General features: G+C 42.2%; 1 protein-coding gene across 1 annotated transcript in view; it reads right to left on the reverse strand.

Annotated features, from left to right (window-relative positions):
• Positions 1 to 53: 53 nt before the first annotated feature.
• syne1b (spectrin repeat containing, nuclear envelope 1b) overlaps positions 54 to 20,204 on the reverse strand; it is a gene marked incomplete at its 5' end in the record, with an annotated part of 113,565 nt that continues 93,414 nt past the window's right edge. Inside the window, 25 exon segments of the mRNA XM_079528331.1 lie at positions 54 to 1,354; positions 3,000 to 3,058; positions 4,033 to 4,125; positions 4,479 to 4,691; positions 5,091 to 5,219; positions 5,460 to 5,660; positions 6,153 to 6,364; positions 6,798 to 6,924; positions 7,689 to 7,789; positions 8,564 to 8,632; positions 9,235 to 9,562; positions 10,437 to 10,628; positions 11,212 to 11,349; positions 11,614 to 11,796; positions 12,012 to 12,162; positions 12,290 to 12,477; positions 13,231 to 13,393; positions 13,712 to 13,878; positions 14,565 to 14,723; positions 16,207 to 16,362; positions 17,521 to 17,646; positions 18,650 to 18,880; positions 18,882 to 18,902; positions 19,295 to 19,529; positions 19,813 to 19,907. Of these exon segments, the coding sequence (XP_079384457.1) occupies positions 1,096 to 1,354; positions 3,000 to 3,058; positions 4,033 to 4,125; positions 4,479 to 4,691; positions 5,091 to 5,219; positions 5,460 to 5,660; positions 6,153 to 6,364; positions 6,798 to 6,924; positions 7,689 to 7,789; positions 8,564 to 8,632; positions 9,235 to 9,562; positions 10,437 to 10,628; positions 11,212 to 11,349; positions 11,614 to 11,796; positions 12,012 to 12,162; positions 12,290 to 12,477; positions 13,231 to 13,393; positions 13,712 to 13,878; positions 14,565 to 14,723; positions 16,207 to 16,362; positions 17,521 to 17,646; positions 18,650 to 18,880; positions 18,882 to 18,902; positions 19,295 to 19,529; positions 19,813 to 19,907 (3,996 nt within the window). The 3' untranslated portion in view covers positions 54 to 1,095.

Consider the following 20,204-nt stretch of genomic DNA (forward strand, 5'->3'; position numbering starts at 1 on the left):
TTAATAAAACAATGTGTGTGAAAGATCAATAAAGGACTAAATCAAAATAAGGATTTGGCATTCATTGTTTGTGATATTCAGATATACAGTACATACAATATTTCATATTGATTTTGACCATTATATACACATCATGTTAAATAATCCAGGACTGTTATATTATTTGATACTGGACGGAGGGCCATACAAAATATACAGTAATTCTGTTCTTTCCTCATGATTCTGAATGTTGTCATGTTTCATCTTGTTAAAAAAATAAAAACAATGTATACAGCACTGAATTGTAAATGTTGGTACAGTCTTCAATATCTTCATAGTGAATGGTTTCCTTTCTTCTTAAGCAACACACAATTTGGCTTAAATGGATCTTCAGTCAGATTTAACATGGAATTCATGTTCAAAATAATAACACTTTGATGACACACTGAGCGATATGTAAGTAAATCAAATCAGAGGTTAGAACGGCATGCCAAAATACAAGTAAAAAAATAACTGCAATATAAGATATATTAAATGTTATATTACAAATTTTCAGTTGTTACAAGCAAATTCACAGGCTATAATTTCTGCATTTAACTTAGCTTACTTTTTCCCAACAGTTCCTCTAACAATCCTTGACACAAATACTCAAAATGTGCTTCAACACCTTAACTTGCTAATATCCACTGTGTCCAAAAAATGTAGGTTTTCATATTTTCTTTTTTTATTTTGTGAGGGCGGTTTTTAGTTTTTCACACCAAAGATGCTTCTTAATTGACACAGAAATATACAGCATTAAGACAGTGAAAAACGTGTTCCTAGGTGCTACACAATTGAGAGATTAACTGGATATAGCAGCTGTTATTTTGTCAAAACAAACAAACCGAGATTGAGCTCAAGTGTTTCCTGCTCAAGTAACAGACCATTACTAGTAACCCAAGAGTAACCCAAACTGTTGTAAAACCCCTGCAGCAGTTCTGGATGCACACAGTATTCTCCTCAGAGTTCATTGAACTCAGAGACTGTAAAAATTTACCCTTATAGTCAATTCTTTGACTCTCATGAGTAAAATTAACACTGAGAATTTTGCTGTGTGGATATTACTCATTGTCCGCCTCACACAGGAGGCGGCCCGTTGGTGTAGCTGAGCATTGGGTAGAAGGAACGAGCAAAGTTGTTGAGCCGGGCACAGCCAGAGTCTCCATCAGACATTGGCACCAGGCAGGACAGGCCTACCAGCAGTAGCAGCAGGAAGATCTGGAGAGGGAGTGCCACCCAGAGGACACGTCGCAGGAGGGACCATCTTCCAGCTGGTGAGGACCGTGATGTGTCCCGCTCAGAACGGGAGGAAGCGAACCCAGCGTCGCTGAGAGACCTGGTCACATGACACCATCCCAAAAAAAACAGGTTTAGTTCAACACACCAACAAGTTAAGGACATACACGTTCCCTCCGTCGGCCATTTGAGTCATGAAACTCACAATGTCAGGATTACAATACACTGGCAGCCGGAGAGATCGATTTACTGTGGCTATAAAGGTACTCATCTATCTGAAATGTGATAATTAAACTGCAATTTAATAAACCACCTGCACGCTGCACTCAAAATTCATTCTAATTCAATTGCCATTTCCCCAAAAGTGGGTCAGTGGTTTGTGTGCATTGTACCAATTTTCAATCCAAATAAATAAATCAGTTCCAGCAACTACAGAACTGTATGTCTGCGCTTGCCAAAACTATTTACAAGGCAATTCCTGAAAGCAATGTTTACATAGTATTTGACATTGGTGATTTATACACAGAGTGGTTGGCAAAACACAATAACAAAGACAGTCACAAAGCAAATCTCCAGGCATACATACAATCCTACACATCACAAAACAGATACAGTATGTATGTGAGGTAGCATTCCCTTGCAGGGGCGTTAGGATAAAAGACAAAGGGCATGCTGCAAGTAGCAGTTGAATATTCAGATATTCATAGAAGCTCTCGTTGAAGGTTTGTGTCCACTGAAAAATGCAAAGCATGCCAAGACAAGTAGCATAGCAATAAAAAAAGCTATTTAATCAGGGTAGAGTCGCGTTGCTCAGCTTTTGTTAAACATATTATAGTTCACCATCTGAATACACCACCACCCGCCATGAAAACGGTCTGTCTTCAACGAAAGGGGTTAGGAAATATGGTAATCTAAAAGAGTAATGTTTGCCGTGCAGATCACGGATACCTACCCACTGGGGAAACACAAACACCTGGATTTGTTCTTACATTGCAGACACAGAGGCCTTGTGTGCTCTCTAATTGGGTTACACTAAGGGTGGGTTCGGAAATAGCGCACTGAGCGCACTGTGCAATGCAAACTAATAGGCGAGTGCGCTCCGGTGCGGTATTTCCGAACGCGTCCTTAATCAAAATCCAATTCTAAGAACCCCCCCTAACATTTTGACAAATGGAGACCTGAGAGGCAAGAATGGCAGATCAAGGGGGGGATGGTGAGTAGTCAGTGAGATAGAAGAAAGACAGCAAGAAAAAGAAGAAATGACACACAAGAGAGAGAGAAACTGCAGCCTTTGCATTGTTCATTGCAGACATTTACTGGCTTGGCTATTTGAAGGAAAGGGTGTGTGCTCAGTTGTTGCTCAGCAGGGAGAGTTAGATCAAGAGTTATTTATGCAATATACATAGATAATGCCCTCTGGTTAGCAGTGTTAAGCAGCCGAGGGCATTGGCAGAAAAGAGGCCTTGCACCATTCCTTGTGAATCTCTTTTGGCGGATGTGTGGGCTACCACTAGCTCATCCCCTAGCCTACACATAGTGTCTAGACTTAGAAGATGATGGAATTCATTGTCATGAGCTATTAAACATGGTATAACTACAATTAGGGATCTAATGTTAATGTTATACGAGACTTAGGGTCATTCAAGGTTAGTAAGCAGTGAACCATTGGGTGGATGGGGCTCCAAGTGCATCATGGGTAGAGTTCCATTATCTTCTGGGAGTTCTAGAAACCAACAGAAAGGTACCTGTGGTGTGAACCGCTCACAGAAGGTCCGGGGGGTGAGAGACTACATTTGCCCCGTTGCTGTTTGCAATGAACAGGGGGGAGTAAAAGAAAGTATGTTTCAGTCCAGGCAAATAAAGACAAAAGCTACCGATGAAAGAAATCCCCAAATGAATAAAGAGCAGCAACAAAATCATATGTGAAGGTGTTGGTGATAGATAGTAAACCGTGATTTATCAGGAAACTGTCTTTCCAAAGTGCACGGTTACTGTGACGTGTTTGTGCTTGAATGACGTGGTTACCAACGAACCCAACTCATACTGAAAGCTATGTAAGATGTATGCCTTACGATGTATGATTTGCCTTGGTAACAGACTTTTTGTGACATCATGCACATCTTAAAAGTATAAATATGCTCATTTGGATTGACTGAGAGATAAGCTTGTTAAAATGAGCATATTAAGCTTTCATCTTCTGATGAATTTAAACAAGAATCTGCTCATTTGTTTTACTGATAAAGATATACATGTTTGGTCCACATTCTGCATTTTGAGCAGTTTTAAATAGCCAACATTCCAGGGAAAAGAGGGAAACCAGAGTGTGAAGAGATAAAAGGAAGAGTCCACTAGGACCTCAAATTCATAGGGCAGAATTTCTATGTGTGGGAAAAACTAGACGGAAACAGAAAACTAAAACTGAATAACAAAAGAAAAAAAAAGACATACAAGAAAAAGAAGAAATAAAGGGTGGGAAAAAATAATTTCTCCTGTGCTCTGGTGGGGGTTCACTCTTGGAAGAGACAACGTGCAAGAACAATAAAAGGCTGGGGGAAACGGTTCAGAGATCAGAAGGAGTGGGTGTGTGACATGTGAAGAGGAGAGTAGAGGTGTGGAGAGGTGTGAGGTGAGCTCCTGAGGGATGAGAAGAGGTGAATCTGGCCTTCATCTGATGCATTGGGGCACCGGTGATGCTCTGTCTTACATGTAGGTGGGGGGGTTAACCAAACACCTTGCTTCTCAGTGACGGTGCATGTGCCATGTGCAGCTATACGTTACCGATCGTCGTCGACTGGGAGTGCTCCTTCCTGACAAGGGACTTATTGAACCAGAGGTGTCCAGGTCATCAGCAGATGACCACGAAGACAGATCCTGAGGGAAATGGAATAAGAAATAAAGAGGTGTAGAGAAGGTGTGGAGATGAGAGTGTGAGAGGGAGAGAGAGAGAGAGAAAGAGAGAGAAATAAATGTTCATGTTCATGTTGCATTTAGTCTGTACTTTTGTGCAACTGAATTGATAACAAGGATTCCTTCAAGTTCTCTTTGCATTACACACAATCCCACAAATCAAAAGCAGCTGATTACACTGACTGCAATACTGTACAGTTGAAAAACAGACAATAATAGTAATTGTTCACAAATATATAGCTTACAAATACATATTATTTACAAGCCAACAGCACACACTGTGTGCGTGCGAGTACTGTACATTAAGTAGTTCTGACCTGTTGACTGCTGGTGATATCCAGAATCTTGGCCAGTTCCCGCAGGTCTCGAGTCACCTCCTTCAGCAGCAGTTTGAGGCGGTTCCCTATAACGTGGACCTTCTCCTTGGCTTCCAGACAGTCGCTGCCTTGGGAGTTCACCAGCAGCTGCAGTGACATGTCCTGGAGAGATGCTACCTTCAGCTGGGAGTCCAGCAGCTCCCGTCGGATTTGCTGTGGGAATCAAAAAGGTGGTAGTTTGAATTGGATTAGAATTAGAGCTGGACAGTCATTCCGGTAGCTGCAAATCGATTAGTGCATCGACCACGTCATAGCAACACCCCCCAGTTCGATTCCACCTGTGATGTACTGTCTACCTTTGCTTTGCGATCTCTTTTATCTAAAGCAAAAATAAAACAAAAATATGTAACATTTCAGTTGTAAGACAATGAAACTCACTCTGGATCAAAACACACTTTATGACTAATACAAACAAATGTAAAATAAAACACTACTGTGGCATACTGGCATTGTGCACAAGAAATGGTTTGCGAGACTATCTTGGGACACACAGACGGACACAGATAGATTGCTAAACTCCAGCAGGGCCATGCTGTAAAAAACCCTTCATACCGTGAGTGTTTTGTGATGGTCATGTAGAGTATCACTGTCCTGCATGGGGTCGATGGGAATGATCTCATTTCTCCGGCGGTCAATGTTTTCCAGCCACAAAAGCAAACCATGACTCATCTCATGGAAGTCCTACAAATGACATTATATTATCTTATACTTTAAGACTAAGATTTGATAATCACTACAATTAATGAAACACCTGAAACTTTAATTATGAGATCATACTGCATTTCTGTGATCAACGATACAAAGAGAAGATATGTAGGCATTTGAGTAATTATTTTAATTTGCGAATTAAACTAAACTGGACTAAACTAAACAACATTCATATATACTGTAACTCAGTTTGGAGTGAAACATTTGACTTACATGGCACTGCATGAGAGCTTCCTGAAGTGATGACCTCCACTCCTCCAGTGAGTTGCCCAGTTTGTCCCAGTGGTGGTTCATATCTTTCAGTCTGGCCTGCAGCTCTTGTGACTCCTCTGTGTCAGACTGCACAAACTCTGTACTGCACAGGTTAATGGACAGAACGATAGCCTTGCGTTTGTCGAAGGACTTCTGTAGCTCCTGTAGACAACAGAAGAGGTCTTTAATTAATGAAATGGAAACCGAATAGGGTGGAACAAAATACAGCTTAGATGCAGAATGGCTGTAAATACACAATAATAATACACTTCAGTCAGAAACTCTCACGTCAAAGTAGATTAAGCATTTATTGTAACAAATCGAATACAGTAAAACTTGGCGTCAAAGGCTCCTTTCTGGGAGATGTTCCCTGAATTTGGTCTAAGCAGCATGCTAAATTATGAATTAACATAACTTCAGTACTGTGGAACAATGAGTGATTGTATTAAGCTTGTCTCAAGTCATTCCCTTTGACACTGTGGTCATCTAGCGATGAACAGCATATCTCAACTATGCACAGCCCTACTTTGCTCATGTGTTGCACCTCTGATAATTTGAAAGCATATAGACACGTATAACATTTAAGGAGGAGACGGAAAGCACGGTAAAGAAAGATTTTTAAAGAGAGGCACTATGAAATGAGTATTGCGTTACCTTGAGCTTCTTGATGCGCTGCTCTATGATCTGGAGGTCGGTGCTGAGGTCCAGCCTCCGCTGTTCCTCCAGTTGCTCCGTGGTCTGACAGAGCCACGTCCACACGCTGTTCAGGTCAGAGTTCAGCTGCTGCCACTGCTGCTGGTTCTGCTTGGTGCGGAGCCCTTTGCTGAGGTCCTTAGCCTGCAGCAGCTCCCAGCGTTCAATCACACCTGGGGTACACAAAATAAAAGAGGGACAGCTGCTAAGGACTTCCAAGGGAATATTATCACAGTATAAATACACAATGTAATCAATATAATCAAAATATAAATCAGAATATCTTTATTCTATTTGGAAATTAGTGCCACCTGCCGGGCCATTAATGAAAACTGCATTGTTTTCAGTAGTTCCATATTGGCTTCATTCTGAAAAGCAAATCCTTGGTTCTTGGAATGGGTGAATTCATGCACATTCAAGTTATCACTTAAACCCTGTACTACTGACCAGAGTGCTCTATGCTAGGCCCCCTCATGTTTTCGCTTCACACTAAATCTCTGGTTAAAAATAGCCAAACTACAAGCTCACAAAATGCGATGTAAGGTGAAAGTTATAGGGTCAGTGTTTAATGCATTCAACCTGGTCAAAATGACATGACAGCCGTACCTGATGTTTGTGACTCTGAGCTGCTGGCGTCTGCCAGTCCAGACCCAGGGTCCTCATCCTCCTTCAGCTCGAACCCCATCCTCTTCACTGCATCGATATTGCCACGGCACTCACCCAACAACCGCATCTACAGGTGAGTCAGTATACAACATGTATAATGTAGCTTCAGTCACATTGCCTTGTAGGACTGCAATTTGCAAACTATAGTATAGATTATTTTCTTTATTATATTATAGATTCCCTTTTCAATTAATGGGATGATCAAGAAGCATTGTTTTATCTGATTTGATTTCTGATTAACAACTTTTGCTCTTTTTTCACAAAAATAGCGGAAATAGATGCGCTACAAGCTCACAACGCATCATATTGTGACGTGTTGTGAGCTTGTATTATTTCTAATCGATTCAATCGATTAGTTCAATTAACTGTGGCTGTTTGGACACAAGTTGTGGTTTTGTAAGGGCTGATCAAACTTGATCCCTAATAAGGGATGTATAGGTTTTATCTAGAATTATGATTACTAGCCCTTACCCGTTGATATATTGCCCCCCCCCCCCCCCCCCCCCCCCCCCTGTGGCCGTGGGGGGTACTGCACCCTGGGTGCGTTTTTAATTCACTAATACATTAATTATTAATCTATAATTTGTTAAATTGAAAAAAGGGCTTTGTTAAGACCTCCATATTATTATGGTCAATGCCTGTGTGAAAAGTGGGAGTGATTGGTGCAGGCAGTGAGGAGCTACGGCGGTGTTTCTGACACACATTCAGACACACATTCAGACATTCAGACATTGACTGAATTATAGTATGATGATGATGATGATGATGATGATTTAGAATATCTGCACATTGGCTATTTTGATGGGCCAGGTGTAAAAGAGTATCACTCACGTATCCCATGTATGACGCATCCAACTCCGTACTGCTGGTAGGGGTGCGACTGTCTGAGTGATGCAGGTGGAAGCGGCTGCTATCCACAGAGCCAATGTCTCCTGTTGGCATAATATCAAGAGGTCATACGATGGAGGATGTGACCTAATGTTGCCTATAAAGGTTCATCTAAATGTGTTTACACAGTTTTCAGTTCAGCATCTCCGGGAACAGGCAAGTCATGTTTGCTGTAAACCAGTGGTTCTCACAGGGACCCTGGGAGCCAGATTACTGCTAGTGTTCTGTTCCACCAGTTAGTAAATGCCCTCACCCATTGTCCCGGACAGGTCGAAATAAGTTATACAACCAGAATGAAAACCAGCAGTACTGCGGGTGCCCAGGCCTGATGGTGAGAATGTAGGAACACAACATGAAAACATCAAATAAAAGTGTCCTGTGTTCCTTGCAAATGTGAACATCATGCTTATTCTGAAACACAGTACTATGCACGTGAAAAATCTCAAAAGATGTTAGCTACAAATAACAACACTCTGCAAGTCAAACAAAAAGTCAGAAAAAGCAGGTTAGAAGAAGAATTGGGATGAATTCCATTTCAATTCAGCCCATTTTTTGGATTGTAAAAATACTTGAACTGACCAAATAGAAATGGAATTGACCCTAACCCCATGTTAGAAACATGTTGCTTTGTTACAGTGGCTGTTGCGCAATCTGTGTGTCGCACGGCATGTGAGAGATATGAAGAGAAAACAACAACACACAAATCAAAGTCCAAATCAAAGACCAAGCCAGTGAGCAGATTATTATTGTGTGATTTAAACTCAGATAGGTGGCTGTTACTTCTAGTCCCCAAACACTTGTGGCATGCTGTTGCCTACCAGTGGAAGATCTCAGTGTTTGTTCTGTTATTTTAACATATTCCTCAGGGCTCTCTGGGATCACTACACCTGGAAGAAACATTATACAGTACATACATTCAACACTGGGGTATTATTACAATAATTAACTGGTAAGATCAAGGGTGCAATGATTATATGATCAAACAGGAACACCAGGTCAGAGGGTTTAGAGCATCAAGATTAAATTACAATGTGAGTTAGCAATCATTTTCAGTGGTTGTCAAGACCTATTAGGTCTCACGGAATTGTCGTATGCAGAAAAACATCTTTGCATCTATAAATAAGCAAAAACAAGGCTAGATATCTTTGTACTGCAACTACACTGGCCTTAAACAGAATGTGTTTATGGCTCAACATAAATTATGTCACTGTTCTGAAGTTAACGACATATTTTATTTTTTGATTCATTATGTTTCAGTTTATGCCTCTGAAAAATCCTGTTTATAGTAAGTCCTTCCATGTAGAATTTAAACACTTAAAGGCTTAAACACAAAAAGTTATTGCATCTGCTTCCAGTATCTCAGAAACCAAAACATTCCTGAGACATTCCTGTGGACTTCCCGCATGTAATGAAGCAGCTTATCCTTCTTCAAAATCCCTGTCCATCCCTCAACCTGAAACAGCACAAGTTGTTTGTGCATAGCACTGACCTGACAGAGCTGAACTGGAGCGTTGGAGGAAGTTCCCTTCCTCGCTCTGCTGCTCTCTCAGGGCCCTGCTGGCACTCTCCAGCCCACGGCTCAGGTCGTAGTCGTGGTCCCACTCCAGGGGGATGGAGTCCACGCTGGCCGGGGTGTCTCTGCCGGAGCGCTCGGTCCTGAGTGGGGCTGCCAGGGAGGCCGAGTGGCTGGAAGAGGGCAGGGGTGAGATGAAGCCGTCCCCCAGGCGCTCGCTCCACGGCAGGCTGGACAGGTCACCGTGCTCGTCCAGATCCAGCTCGCGGTCCGAGAACGACACCTCAGTATCATCGTCAGTCAGCTGAGGAGAGAGGTGTGACACCGTGGGCTTTACTCATCTGCAGATGAAGCGTTCAGCCCCCTGACCTTCACTGCACTGGGGATTGCGGCACCCCTTTTTTATCAGCTTGCATGATCAGACTTTACTCATCTGTGAAGAGAATAGCCTGGTCACAACCTAAGACAGAGAGTGTATTTGCGTAAGTGTCGGACCGTAACATCCGTCAGATGTATTTCCCCCGGATACGAGATTTAATTGGCGGAGGATGAATGTAAACAGATTTGGAAAACATCAACGTCATTTCCTTGAGTCATTACTTGTGCCAAAATCCCGCTACTTCTGCCAATACACTCTTTACAGCGTAGGTCTTGCCCAGCGTGGTAGCGATGTAGTGGTGAGATTTTCATGATTGGCTGGCCTCTAAGCCAATGGGAGACTAGCCCTATACGGCCAATGGGACACTAAGCCTGTTCTCCTCTCCCCCACCGCACCATGAATAGAGACTGCAAACGTGACTACAGAAAGCCCCACTAAGGTACAGTACAATGCAAGAGAATGGAATTAATTTCTTGTTTCTTTGTCATCATTCAAAATTGTGTTAAGAAAATTGTCCTTTCAGCTGTCCTTTCAATGTTTTATCTCACTTTGTATATCATGTTTTGTCTTGTGTGCAATGACTTGTCTCTAATAGAAGTGAAAGTGTTCAGCCCTGAAACACCAACATTTAGAAGAAAACCTTCATGAAGATCCTGACATCCTTAAAAGTGTTCAATCAGTCAATTTACACTCCAGAGTTTAAAATAAATCAACACTGATTTTTTGTCAATAACACAAATATCATAATGAACGTGGGATGCAGAGTAATCGGTGTGGTGCTTTTAATATGGGGTCTTACAGGCAGACGGATGAGCTTCTTGTAGTAGCGCTCCACTCGTCCAAACACCTCTTGACAGTAGCGCTGCAGCTCCTCCTGCTCTTCCTCGATTACAGCAGCGTCCAGGGGTTCACTCTTCTCGATCAAAGCCTCTCCCAGCTGGAAGATGTGCTCAATCTTTGCCGTGGTCAGGGAGATCTCCTGCTGGAATGCCTGAGGCATAGACGGATGAGCTTTAATTAACTCTGTGCCCAATGCTATGCATGCATACGCTGCATGCACATGTGAGTGCACACACATACACACACACACATTACAGGAAAGTACACCATGGCCTCAGATTCATCTTGATTCTGAATAGTATTCATTATTTTCAGAGATAAGGTATAAGACTGTGGTTGTACTGCTCAGCTCCCAGGTTTTAATGTGTGTATGTCTGCTGATTGATTGTGTGCAGGGTGTTACCCAGGGTGTTTCCCTGGGTAAATCCTTGAGTAGGTTTAGAAAATAAATACTGTAACTGCACACCTTTGATGTAGCGGCCTCATCACTATTCTAAATGAATACCCATAATATTAGAAATTGTACCGTATTAAGGGTTATTTAAGCTAACATTACCTAGCTATCTTTCTAAACATGGATTTCAATATAATTGTCAACCTTTTGACAACCTTTCTTCTAGGTCCTTTCTTCTAGGCTTCTTCCACTTGCTGGAGTAGTAAAGCTAATGTTTATTCAAAGGTTGACGAAGATAGTGTTTGTGTCTACTGTATTTAAAGAGGCATACAGTACTTACCCTTAGCTGTTTGATCTTGGCCTGAATGTCACACTCAGAGAAGTGTTCAATGTTGGTGAGCTGCAGGTCCATCTCTGTTAGCCACACCAGGATACTGTCCCTGGCCGTCTCAAACTCCTCTCTCTGTGTAATAAAGTGCTGCATGAACAGAAACGAGAAACTGCAGTTAGAACCAGGTACACTTTATACAGCACATACTTCTACAAATGTAATGTTATTAGCTCCTGTTATGGATACTAGTATAGGGGCTGCCTGCAAGCTATTCTGAAAAGCCGTCAGAGATTAAAAGAAAATCATCACCTCCTAATTTTGAACTTCTATGCTTTTCTACCAAAATAATCAAGCCTGGTGGTTACAAAGACTAATATACCTTAAGCCTGGTGGTTACACAGACTAATATACCTTAAGCCTGCGGAGAATGGATGCCACTCTCTTCTGCAGGTTGTCCCATCGCTGATTGGCGTCGTGGGCCATTTCCCTCAGGCGACAGGAAGAGTCTGTGCGGTTTTCCCTGGCCAGACGACGGTACTGCTTGTTGATCAGTTCCAGATGAGTCAGGCTTTCATGGACCTGCCTCTGAAAGGCCTTACGTGCACATACAAAGAAGTTCATTAGTTCACAAGATGCCAATGACAAAATGGTCCTTCGGAACAGTTGCAGTTAGAAAATAAACTTTCTAGTGAATGCTCTGGGTTCTCCAATACTAAAAAGAGAATGCACTCAAGATAATGTAAGGTGCTTTCTGTAGAGTCCACAAGCTTACTTTTACAGGTATATAAATAGGTTTGAAATGGATGTACCTCAAATTTCTTTAGCTCTTCCTTGGCTACAGTGTAAAGTACTCCAGAGGAGTTTGGCAGTGCAGCAGTCTTCTCGGAAGTGGCCAGCCACTCCTCGAAGCGTGCAAAGTCATCCAAGAACTTCTGCCATAAGCGCCAAGTCTCCTCAATCCTGGCAAAGAGCACAACAAATGTGTAGCAGAGTACATATATACTGTATACTGTATCACTATGTATGTTTGAAAGTGTTCATTAATATGTAATAATCGCTGTTCTCCTTGAGTGCATTCGCTTCTTACTTGAGTCTCCTATCCATAGACAAGGCACAGATGCTCCTCCAACGGCGGTCAAGGCTGCGGGTGGCCAGCTGGATGGAGTCACATTCCGCATCGGTGGCACAGGCGTCACAGTCATGCAGGAGCACCTCACACAGGTTCAGGACAGATGCCACCCCAGTACTGTGTTTCTCTATGTCCCGCTGAAGCTCCTGTGAAAAATCAAGAGTGCCAATATAGTACCAAAAATTATCAAATCTAATCAACTACTGTTAGAACAACAGTTTGACAGAACACTTTTTTAGTAATAGACATACTGTACTGTATGGTTAGTGGATAAGTTGAAGAGGTAGAGAAGTTTGTGCTCTAAACTCAAGGCTTACTAGGGCTGAAGGCAGGTGTGAGAAGTATAGAAAAGGCCACAATGTTTGGTGAATATATACACAGTAATAAAGCAACTTAAAAAAAGCAAGAGAGAGACAAATCTTCATTAAGGGAAGGCCCTCTGGATGAAATGTCTTCATATAAAAAAAAATCAACTTGCATTCAGCTTGAAGCAGTCTTTTGATTGACATCACCACCTCTATGCGTTTTAGTTTTAGTTATGCACTTTATTTCAACACTTTTTTCAATTTTGTAAGTAAATGACAATTTTTGCATCCATTTTATGAAGTGGACAGTCCACTCACATTATCGTAAAAATTAGACACAGACAAGAAGGATCTGGCAGATGCATTGATCCTAGCCACCACACCATCACTGGCTGCAGGTCCAGCACACAATAATTAATACTAGATAGATAGAACTTTATTGAAATGCAGTTGTCAATGGTAGGCCAGCAGTAAAGAAACACAAGACAGACACAGAAAAAGAAGATGCAGCTATGGGTAGCAAAAATACTACTAATAATGATAAAGATAAAAAAGGGTTGGTAGGTAGCAGTATGAGTTTCTACAATGTTTTACCTGCTGCAGATCCAGCTTCCTTTGGATCTCCTGGAAGTCACAAGTGTCGTAGGTGATGGGGCTGGACAGCTCTGTCTCGATGTGGGCCAGCCAAGAGCGCAGGCTGCTCATGTTCTTGTCCAGTTGCTGCACAGCCACCAGTGTCTCCTTCAGCTTCTTCACTCTAATAATACAATGAATACAACTCTATACAATTAATGCAGCTCTCTATAATAAATGGAACACTATGCAATGAATGAAACTCTATATACAGTAATGAATGTACAGTAATTCTATACAATGAACGCAACTCTATTCACCAAATGAAACACAATAAACCACTGTCTGGAGTGGAACAGGCAAAATATTAAATTCTAGTCAGGGATCAAAAGTAGTGTGTTTACTGTTTACATATTTAAAATATTTATTATACAATGATAATGACAATGATTCTTATTCACTTTGTGTTATTCAGGGTTAAGGTGTGTGTCTGTGTTTTTACCGAGCTCCGATGAGGTCCAGGAGATGCTGCCAGCGGTCGCTGACTTTTCCAAGTTTCTGCTCAATTTCTGAAGCTTTGGTGTGATGGCTCGCCCTAGCCAGACGCTCTCCCAGTTCATGAAGTTGCTGCTTGTTCTGCTGTGCCACAGCTATCTCTTCCTGATAATCCTGACACACAACAGTGAGTAGAATGTACAATAGGAGAATGGAGTGGCAACAGTGAGAATCAATCCATACCACTTTATGGCCCCTACACACTGCACGATATTTGCTCCGATAATGCTGTCGGGGAGCTTTTTTGGCGCTCGCCGACAAAACCCCTGATCTGATGCAAGATCGAGCTTTGATGCGATAAAAGCGCTCACCGATATGCCTTCCCGAGAGTTTCTGAATATCTAGCAGGTTTGATATTTTACTCTCTTGCCGTCTGGACATCATACAGTATGAACAGGGTTCCGAAGGCACCCAGAGAAGGTCCATATTACAGCCAATGAGAGCACAGTGTGCAGTGTGTGATCCCTAGTCGCTGATCAATGGTTTAGTGTGAAAACCACAAAGATATAATGACAGCCGATTAAAAAAAAAAAGACTCCTGTAGTACGAAATACTTAACGATCTGGTGACTCCCGACAACTTTAAAACTCCTACAGTCTGTAGGGGCCATTAATGGCCAGGTGTGTTTACAGTATAGGTTAAACTAGTACAATGACTTGGTGTGTTGGAGCACTGTGTAAAATACACATGTGCATTGACTGAAAAAGTGCATGCAAGACACACAAGAACTATTCGAAGAACAACACAGCTCACTGAAACAGACAGTAAATAAGAACTGGTAGCCGTTGCTTTTTAGTTACCTTTCGGAGCTTCTCAATCATCTCCTCAATGCTGATGTCTCCGTTCTGGGAGACCTTGTTCTCCATGTGGGTGAGCCACTCGCACAGCTCCTTGTATTTCTCATTGAAGACCGACCATTCATTCAGCTTCTCACTCACCTGCTGCCTGCGCAATGACAGCTGAAGGGGAAAAACATCCTGTATTGTCAATGCTATAGTATACACAGTATGTATACATACAGTTACATATACGCACGCGTGCACACACACACACACACACACACACACACACACACACACACAGACACACACACACACACACACAGACACACAGACACACACACACAGACACAGACACACACACACACACACACACACACACACACACACACACACACACAGACACACACACACACACACACACACACACACACACACACACACACACACACACACACACACACACACGCACAATCAGTACATACCTGCTAAATCACAATGCGTTTCTCCAAATTATACAGCTGTTTCTTCTACAGCAATGACTTGCCTAAATTTTAATAGTAGTGACATATAGATGTCCCAGTACCATGAGTGATCATACAGCTAGCATTTCATTTCCTGTGTGTGACTCGCTCTGCTCTACACAGGATGCAGCATCTGAAGAATCTATGTCCTGTTTTGCATTGAGGTTTCTTTCCGTTTGTATACCTCAACTCTACTCACACTGGCCCATTTTCTCATTTGAATGAGGTCTGAGAGACTACTGTTGGATACCCATTTGCATACTGTACTATTCTGATTAAGTATGATACTGTTTACAGTACACGGTGACATGACATGACATGACATGACAGCCTGCAGCTAATGCTATCAAATAACAATTTTACATGGGAGATGTTTAGAACATCTTATTTGAGAATAAATTGTGTAAAATCTATAATGTCTCACATGTATTAGTCTGTTTGTTTTTGCCATGTTAGATACCTTTTGATCCCATGTGTCAAAGCTGATCAGTGAAGTCAATGACAGAAGGTGCTGGCTAAAGTTACAAGCATTTTTGTGGGACATCAGTGCCACCATCTGGTATAACATGTAACTGCACACACCATTTGTCTTAAGTGTTCTTCATAATAAACTAATCTCATCTCAGACTCATCCCTAGTCAGAATCATCCTAAGCTTTATATGTTGGACATTTGTTAACCATTTGTTTAGGTTAATTTGCTTTTCAGAGTGATCACAATTAGCCCTTCACTAAATCCCACCCCAAAAAGCGATTGTCCAATGCCAATCCAAATAGTTTAGCAACAGTTGGTATGCAGGTCAAGCTTTCTTCGCTGCTAACGTGCCTATTGGACAAGGATGGGTTGGGGAGGGACTTAGTGAAGGGCTAATTCAGCACAAATTCAGCACAAATTCAGCACAAATTCAGCACAATGCAGCTCTTAATGAAAGGAAAGTCAATAGACTTTCCTTTCATTAAGAGCTGCATTGTTAAGAGGGACTAGGATTGGTGCTCGTCTAATGTCAGAATTAATAGTAATAATCTGACTAGGGCCTCTCACGCTAAGAATAACATACTCATAGAAGATAAATTAGTCTATCCAATGGCATTTGTTACCTGTTATAACATAGTTGCTTGTGTATAGATTAGCATAATATACCTGGTGACAGATTTCTTCCCACTGTCGATGCAAGAGCTCAATGCGCTCCTGCAGAACAGACAGGTCTTCAGCGCTGATGTAACAGGACAGAGACTCTCTCAGCACAGTCAGGTGGGCCATGTCCTCAGTCCAGCCATCAAATGTGTTCTCCAGGTCCTGATGATGAGAAGAATAATAATAATAATAATAATAATAATAATAATAATAATAACAACCACTACCAGTAAGATGCCTGAGGGCGAGAAGCGACCTCGCCCAAAAGGGCAAGATCGCGTGCATGCATCCGCCTGGGTGACAGCAGACTGCTGGGAGCCGGCCAGCAACTCATCTGACCTCAAACCTCAAACCCTTAGATCTCCATATATGGAGCTGACTTGTTCTGACATTCCATAGGTGGATCCCAAAGTTATTAGTGCAGCCGCGCCCGACAGCCGGTGAAAATTAGAGTTCTCAACAGGCCCAAAAATTAAGGCCCGGGGCTACCTGGGCCCTCATCAAACCCTGTACACTCAAGACACGCTCCATACATGGCCAGACCTCATCAAACCCTGTACACTCAAGACACTGCCCCCATTGCCACCCTTAGATATATGGATCTGACCTGTTCTGACATTCCATATGTGGATCTGACCTCATCAAACCCTGTACACTCAAGACAAGCTCCATATATGGCCAGTACAGAATTCATTCCATATGTTGATCTGATCTGATCTGTTAACTTGGTGGCGCGCTTATGTTGATATCAACATAGTAATATCTTAATGAGCGTTCCATAATCCATCACTTGTCTACTTTCACCATCACTTAATAACATATCTATCTATCTTAAATTATGAAACATCTGTGTTGTTCTGTCTGTCCTAGGCATAACATTTAAAAAAACGCTTTGTTCCAAACATTTGTGCCACTGTGCCAATATAAGTAGTAGCGTGTACAGTACAATGGAACTCCATTTGCATATGCTCATGTAGGTGGATTTGAAAAGGTGCGCAAAGAAATCTCTCACTGCTCTCAACCTTCTGAACAGTGTGGTACCCTGTGGCTGTGGTGCTTCCTAATAATATTACATTACATCCTCACTCTTTTCCATTTAAAAAAAGGATCTGTTTATGATGAAACACTGAACAGCAAACAGATTCTGGCATCTGTGCATGGTCAGGGAAGGCCATGTATAATTAGGTTAGTCCCTAAAGGTACTGTACAAACATCTGTTTTCTGTAATTCCTTGATATTTCTGGAAAAACAACTTTTACAGCCAAGGCCATAATTACTGTACCAAGCTGTAGAAGCAAAAAAAGAAAAAAAACAGGCTACCTTGCAGCGCATCTGCTCAGCTTGCAGGTCCTCGTGGTGATGGGGAAGATGCTGAGACAGCTGCCGTTTGAAGGCTCGTAGCCTCTCCAGTGATCCACCGATACCTCTCTCACAACGCTCCCAGTCCTGTACACAGCACACACACAAATGAAAGGTGAATCAAAGTTCAAACAAATCGCTGCTGCACACTCCATAATGTTGGCAGTGATGCTTGAAATAAGATAGCATGATAGCGTGTGCAACCAAATTTTATATATAGCCATCAGCGACGCATTTATTTTGACCTGAGATCAGATTCTAAAAATGTCTTCTACATCCTGACAGTTTTCTGAAAAAGCTATGTTTCTATGTCAGTGGTTCTTCGATTTAAAACAAATAGCAGACCTACAAGCTCATAGCGTGCCACTCTGTGGCACGCTATGAGCTTGTAGATCTGCTACTTTTCAATAGCTAAAGCATAACATAATGCTAACACAAAAGGGGTTCTCAGGTCATTTATTTTGACCTGAGATCAGATTCTAAAAATGTCTTCTACATCCTGACAGTTTTCTGAAAAAGCTATGTTTCTATGTCAGTGGTTCTTCGATTTAAAAAAAATAGCAGACCTACAAGCTCATAGCGCGCCACTCTGTGGCGCGCTATGAGCTTGTAGATCTGCTACTTTTCAATAGCTAAAGCATAACATAATGCTAACACCAAAAGGGGTTCCCGCCCAAAATGGGTTAAATGACAACGCAGCAACCCATGGCATATGATGACATATCTAGATATTCCAGACTCAGGCTGGTTATATGTGGTTGGTTTGGCACCGACTCCGTGACCCACCTAGCGCTGAGCGAATCCGTGCAGGGCTTCCCAGGCTATTCTTCACACCATGCTATGCCCCAAACCATAAAGATTCACCTCATATTTGCAAACCACAAACGGCAAACGCCCATCTGTGTCACCAAGTAATTAAGGCCTATTCATAGTCCAGTTTTCATTGAATAGGTGACCACCGAAAACCACAACATGACATCACGCCGCGGTGGTCACCGCTCGAACAACACATATCACTCTTTTTACTAACCACTGTTTCGGTGGTCACCTCTTCACCGAAAACTGGACTATGAATTGGCCTTTAGTGTACCTTTAACAAGGTGGCCAGCTCTCTCTTCTGCTCCTCCAAGCAGACGTTGGCGTGCACCCAGCGCTCCTGGATGTCTGTGAGCTCCCCCTGCAGGACGTTCTCTGCTCGGCTGTCTGCCGACAGGAGGAGCTGCCTGCCCGCCTCCACGGTCAGGATGTAGCTGCCCTGCTGGCGCTGCAGAACCTTCTCCTTCAGCTGCAGCAGTAAATTATGACAGTCAGTCCGTGTTGGAGATTAGTGAATGTACACACTGCTGGAATCAATAGACCGTAATCAAGTGTTACACTGTTACTGTACATACTACTGTCCACAATCACACATGGCCTAAAATACATATAATTTCTTAAAATAATTTTAGAGAGGACAGTGGGGAGAAACAATACAGTATTTTCACTATTATTACTATTACCACAAGACCATTATAATTTACCCATATTGCTCTGATAGAGACCCATCGGGACAGAAACATTGATCAATGATGGGGAAAATAAGGACCTTTCTGTAATGCAGTCTGCTGCAGTCTACATTACTCTGTACCTGTTTGACAATCAGGTTTTCCAAAGAAGTCTTTCTTCTTGTCCGTAACCACACATGTTGGATATATGTACTAATAGTATATTATGGCCACAAAGCTTGACAGTATACCTGGACAGCATCCAGCATGGATCGGGCCTGCTGCAGAGGAACAGTAGTCCCTGCCTGCAGGGCTTCTGCTGGGTAGGAAACCTCCACCAGCCATTTACGTAGTTTCTCCACCATCTCTCTGTAGCGCTGCCACTGACGGATTAGCCCGTCGATTATTCCCCGCCTCTGCTGGGCACGCCTCACAACGCCCTGCCACTGGTTACTCAGCAGTGACAACTTCAAGTTGAACTCATGTCTGCAGGAGAGGACAATAGTTTCATGATTCATAGGAAAGTTATGAAATACTGACACTGTTACAAATAGCAGGTACAACAGAATGTATGTATTATTGCACTTGGGTAACATATAAAGACTGCAAGTACTCAACTAAATCAAACTTTACTTTGCTATGTAGCTGATTGAGGGTTCATTCATTTTCTGAGAATGCTGGCTATTTGTTCAACAGCAAGTCAAAGCTTATATTTTCCTGTTAAACATTGGAATGTCAGATAAGTGTGAGTGAGGCTTGGACACTGTACCTGTCATCTACTTGTCCCTGCTCTAACATCCTCTGTCCATCGCTGATGATAGAATGAAGAATCTGCTGACGACTAAACATCTCAGCCTGGAACAGCTGTAAAGAGAAGAGACTCAAGAGTGTCACTATTACAGGCACATAATAAATCATTCAATAGGGCTTCCACTGGTTGGAAATACTGATTTCACAGGGTCTATGGCTACAGTCATGCTTATCATTTGAATGTGATTTTTCAGTTCTCATCATAAAGATCTTATGAGAAGAAACCGATTAATACTGACACACTGCAAAGGCCCTGTGGAATTGTATTAATTTCAGTCTGCGTAAATGTTACTTTTTTCCACTCTACAGAATTCGATAATTATGCCAAACAATATTTGAGAGCCAAATTAC

This window comes from Electrona antarctica (assembly GCF_951216825.1).
Source record: "Electrona antarctica genome assembly, chromosome: 18".
NCBI lineage: Eukaryota > Metazoa > Chordata > Actinopteri > Myctophiformes > Myctophidae > Electrona > Electrona antarctica.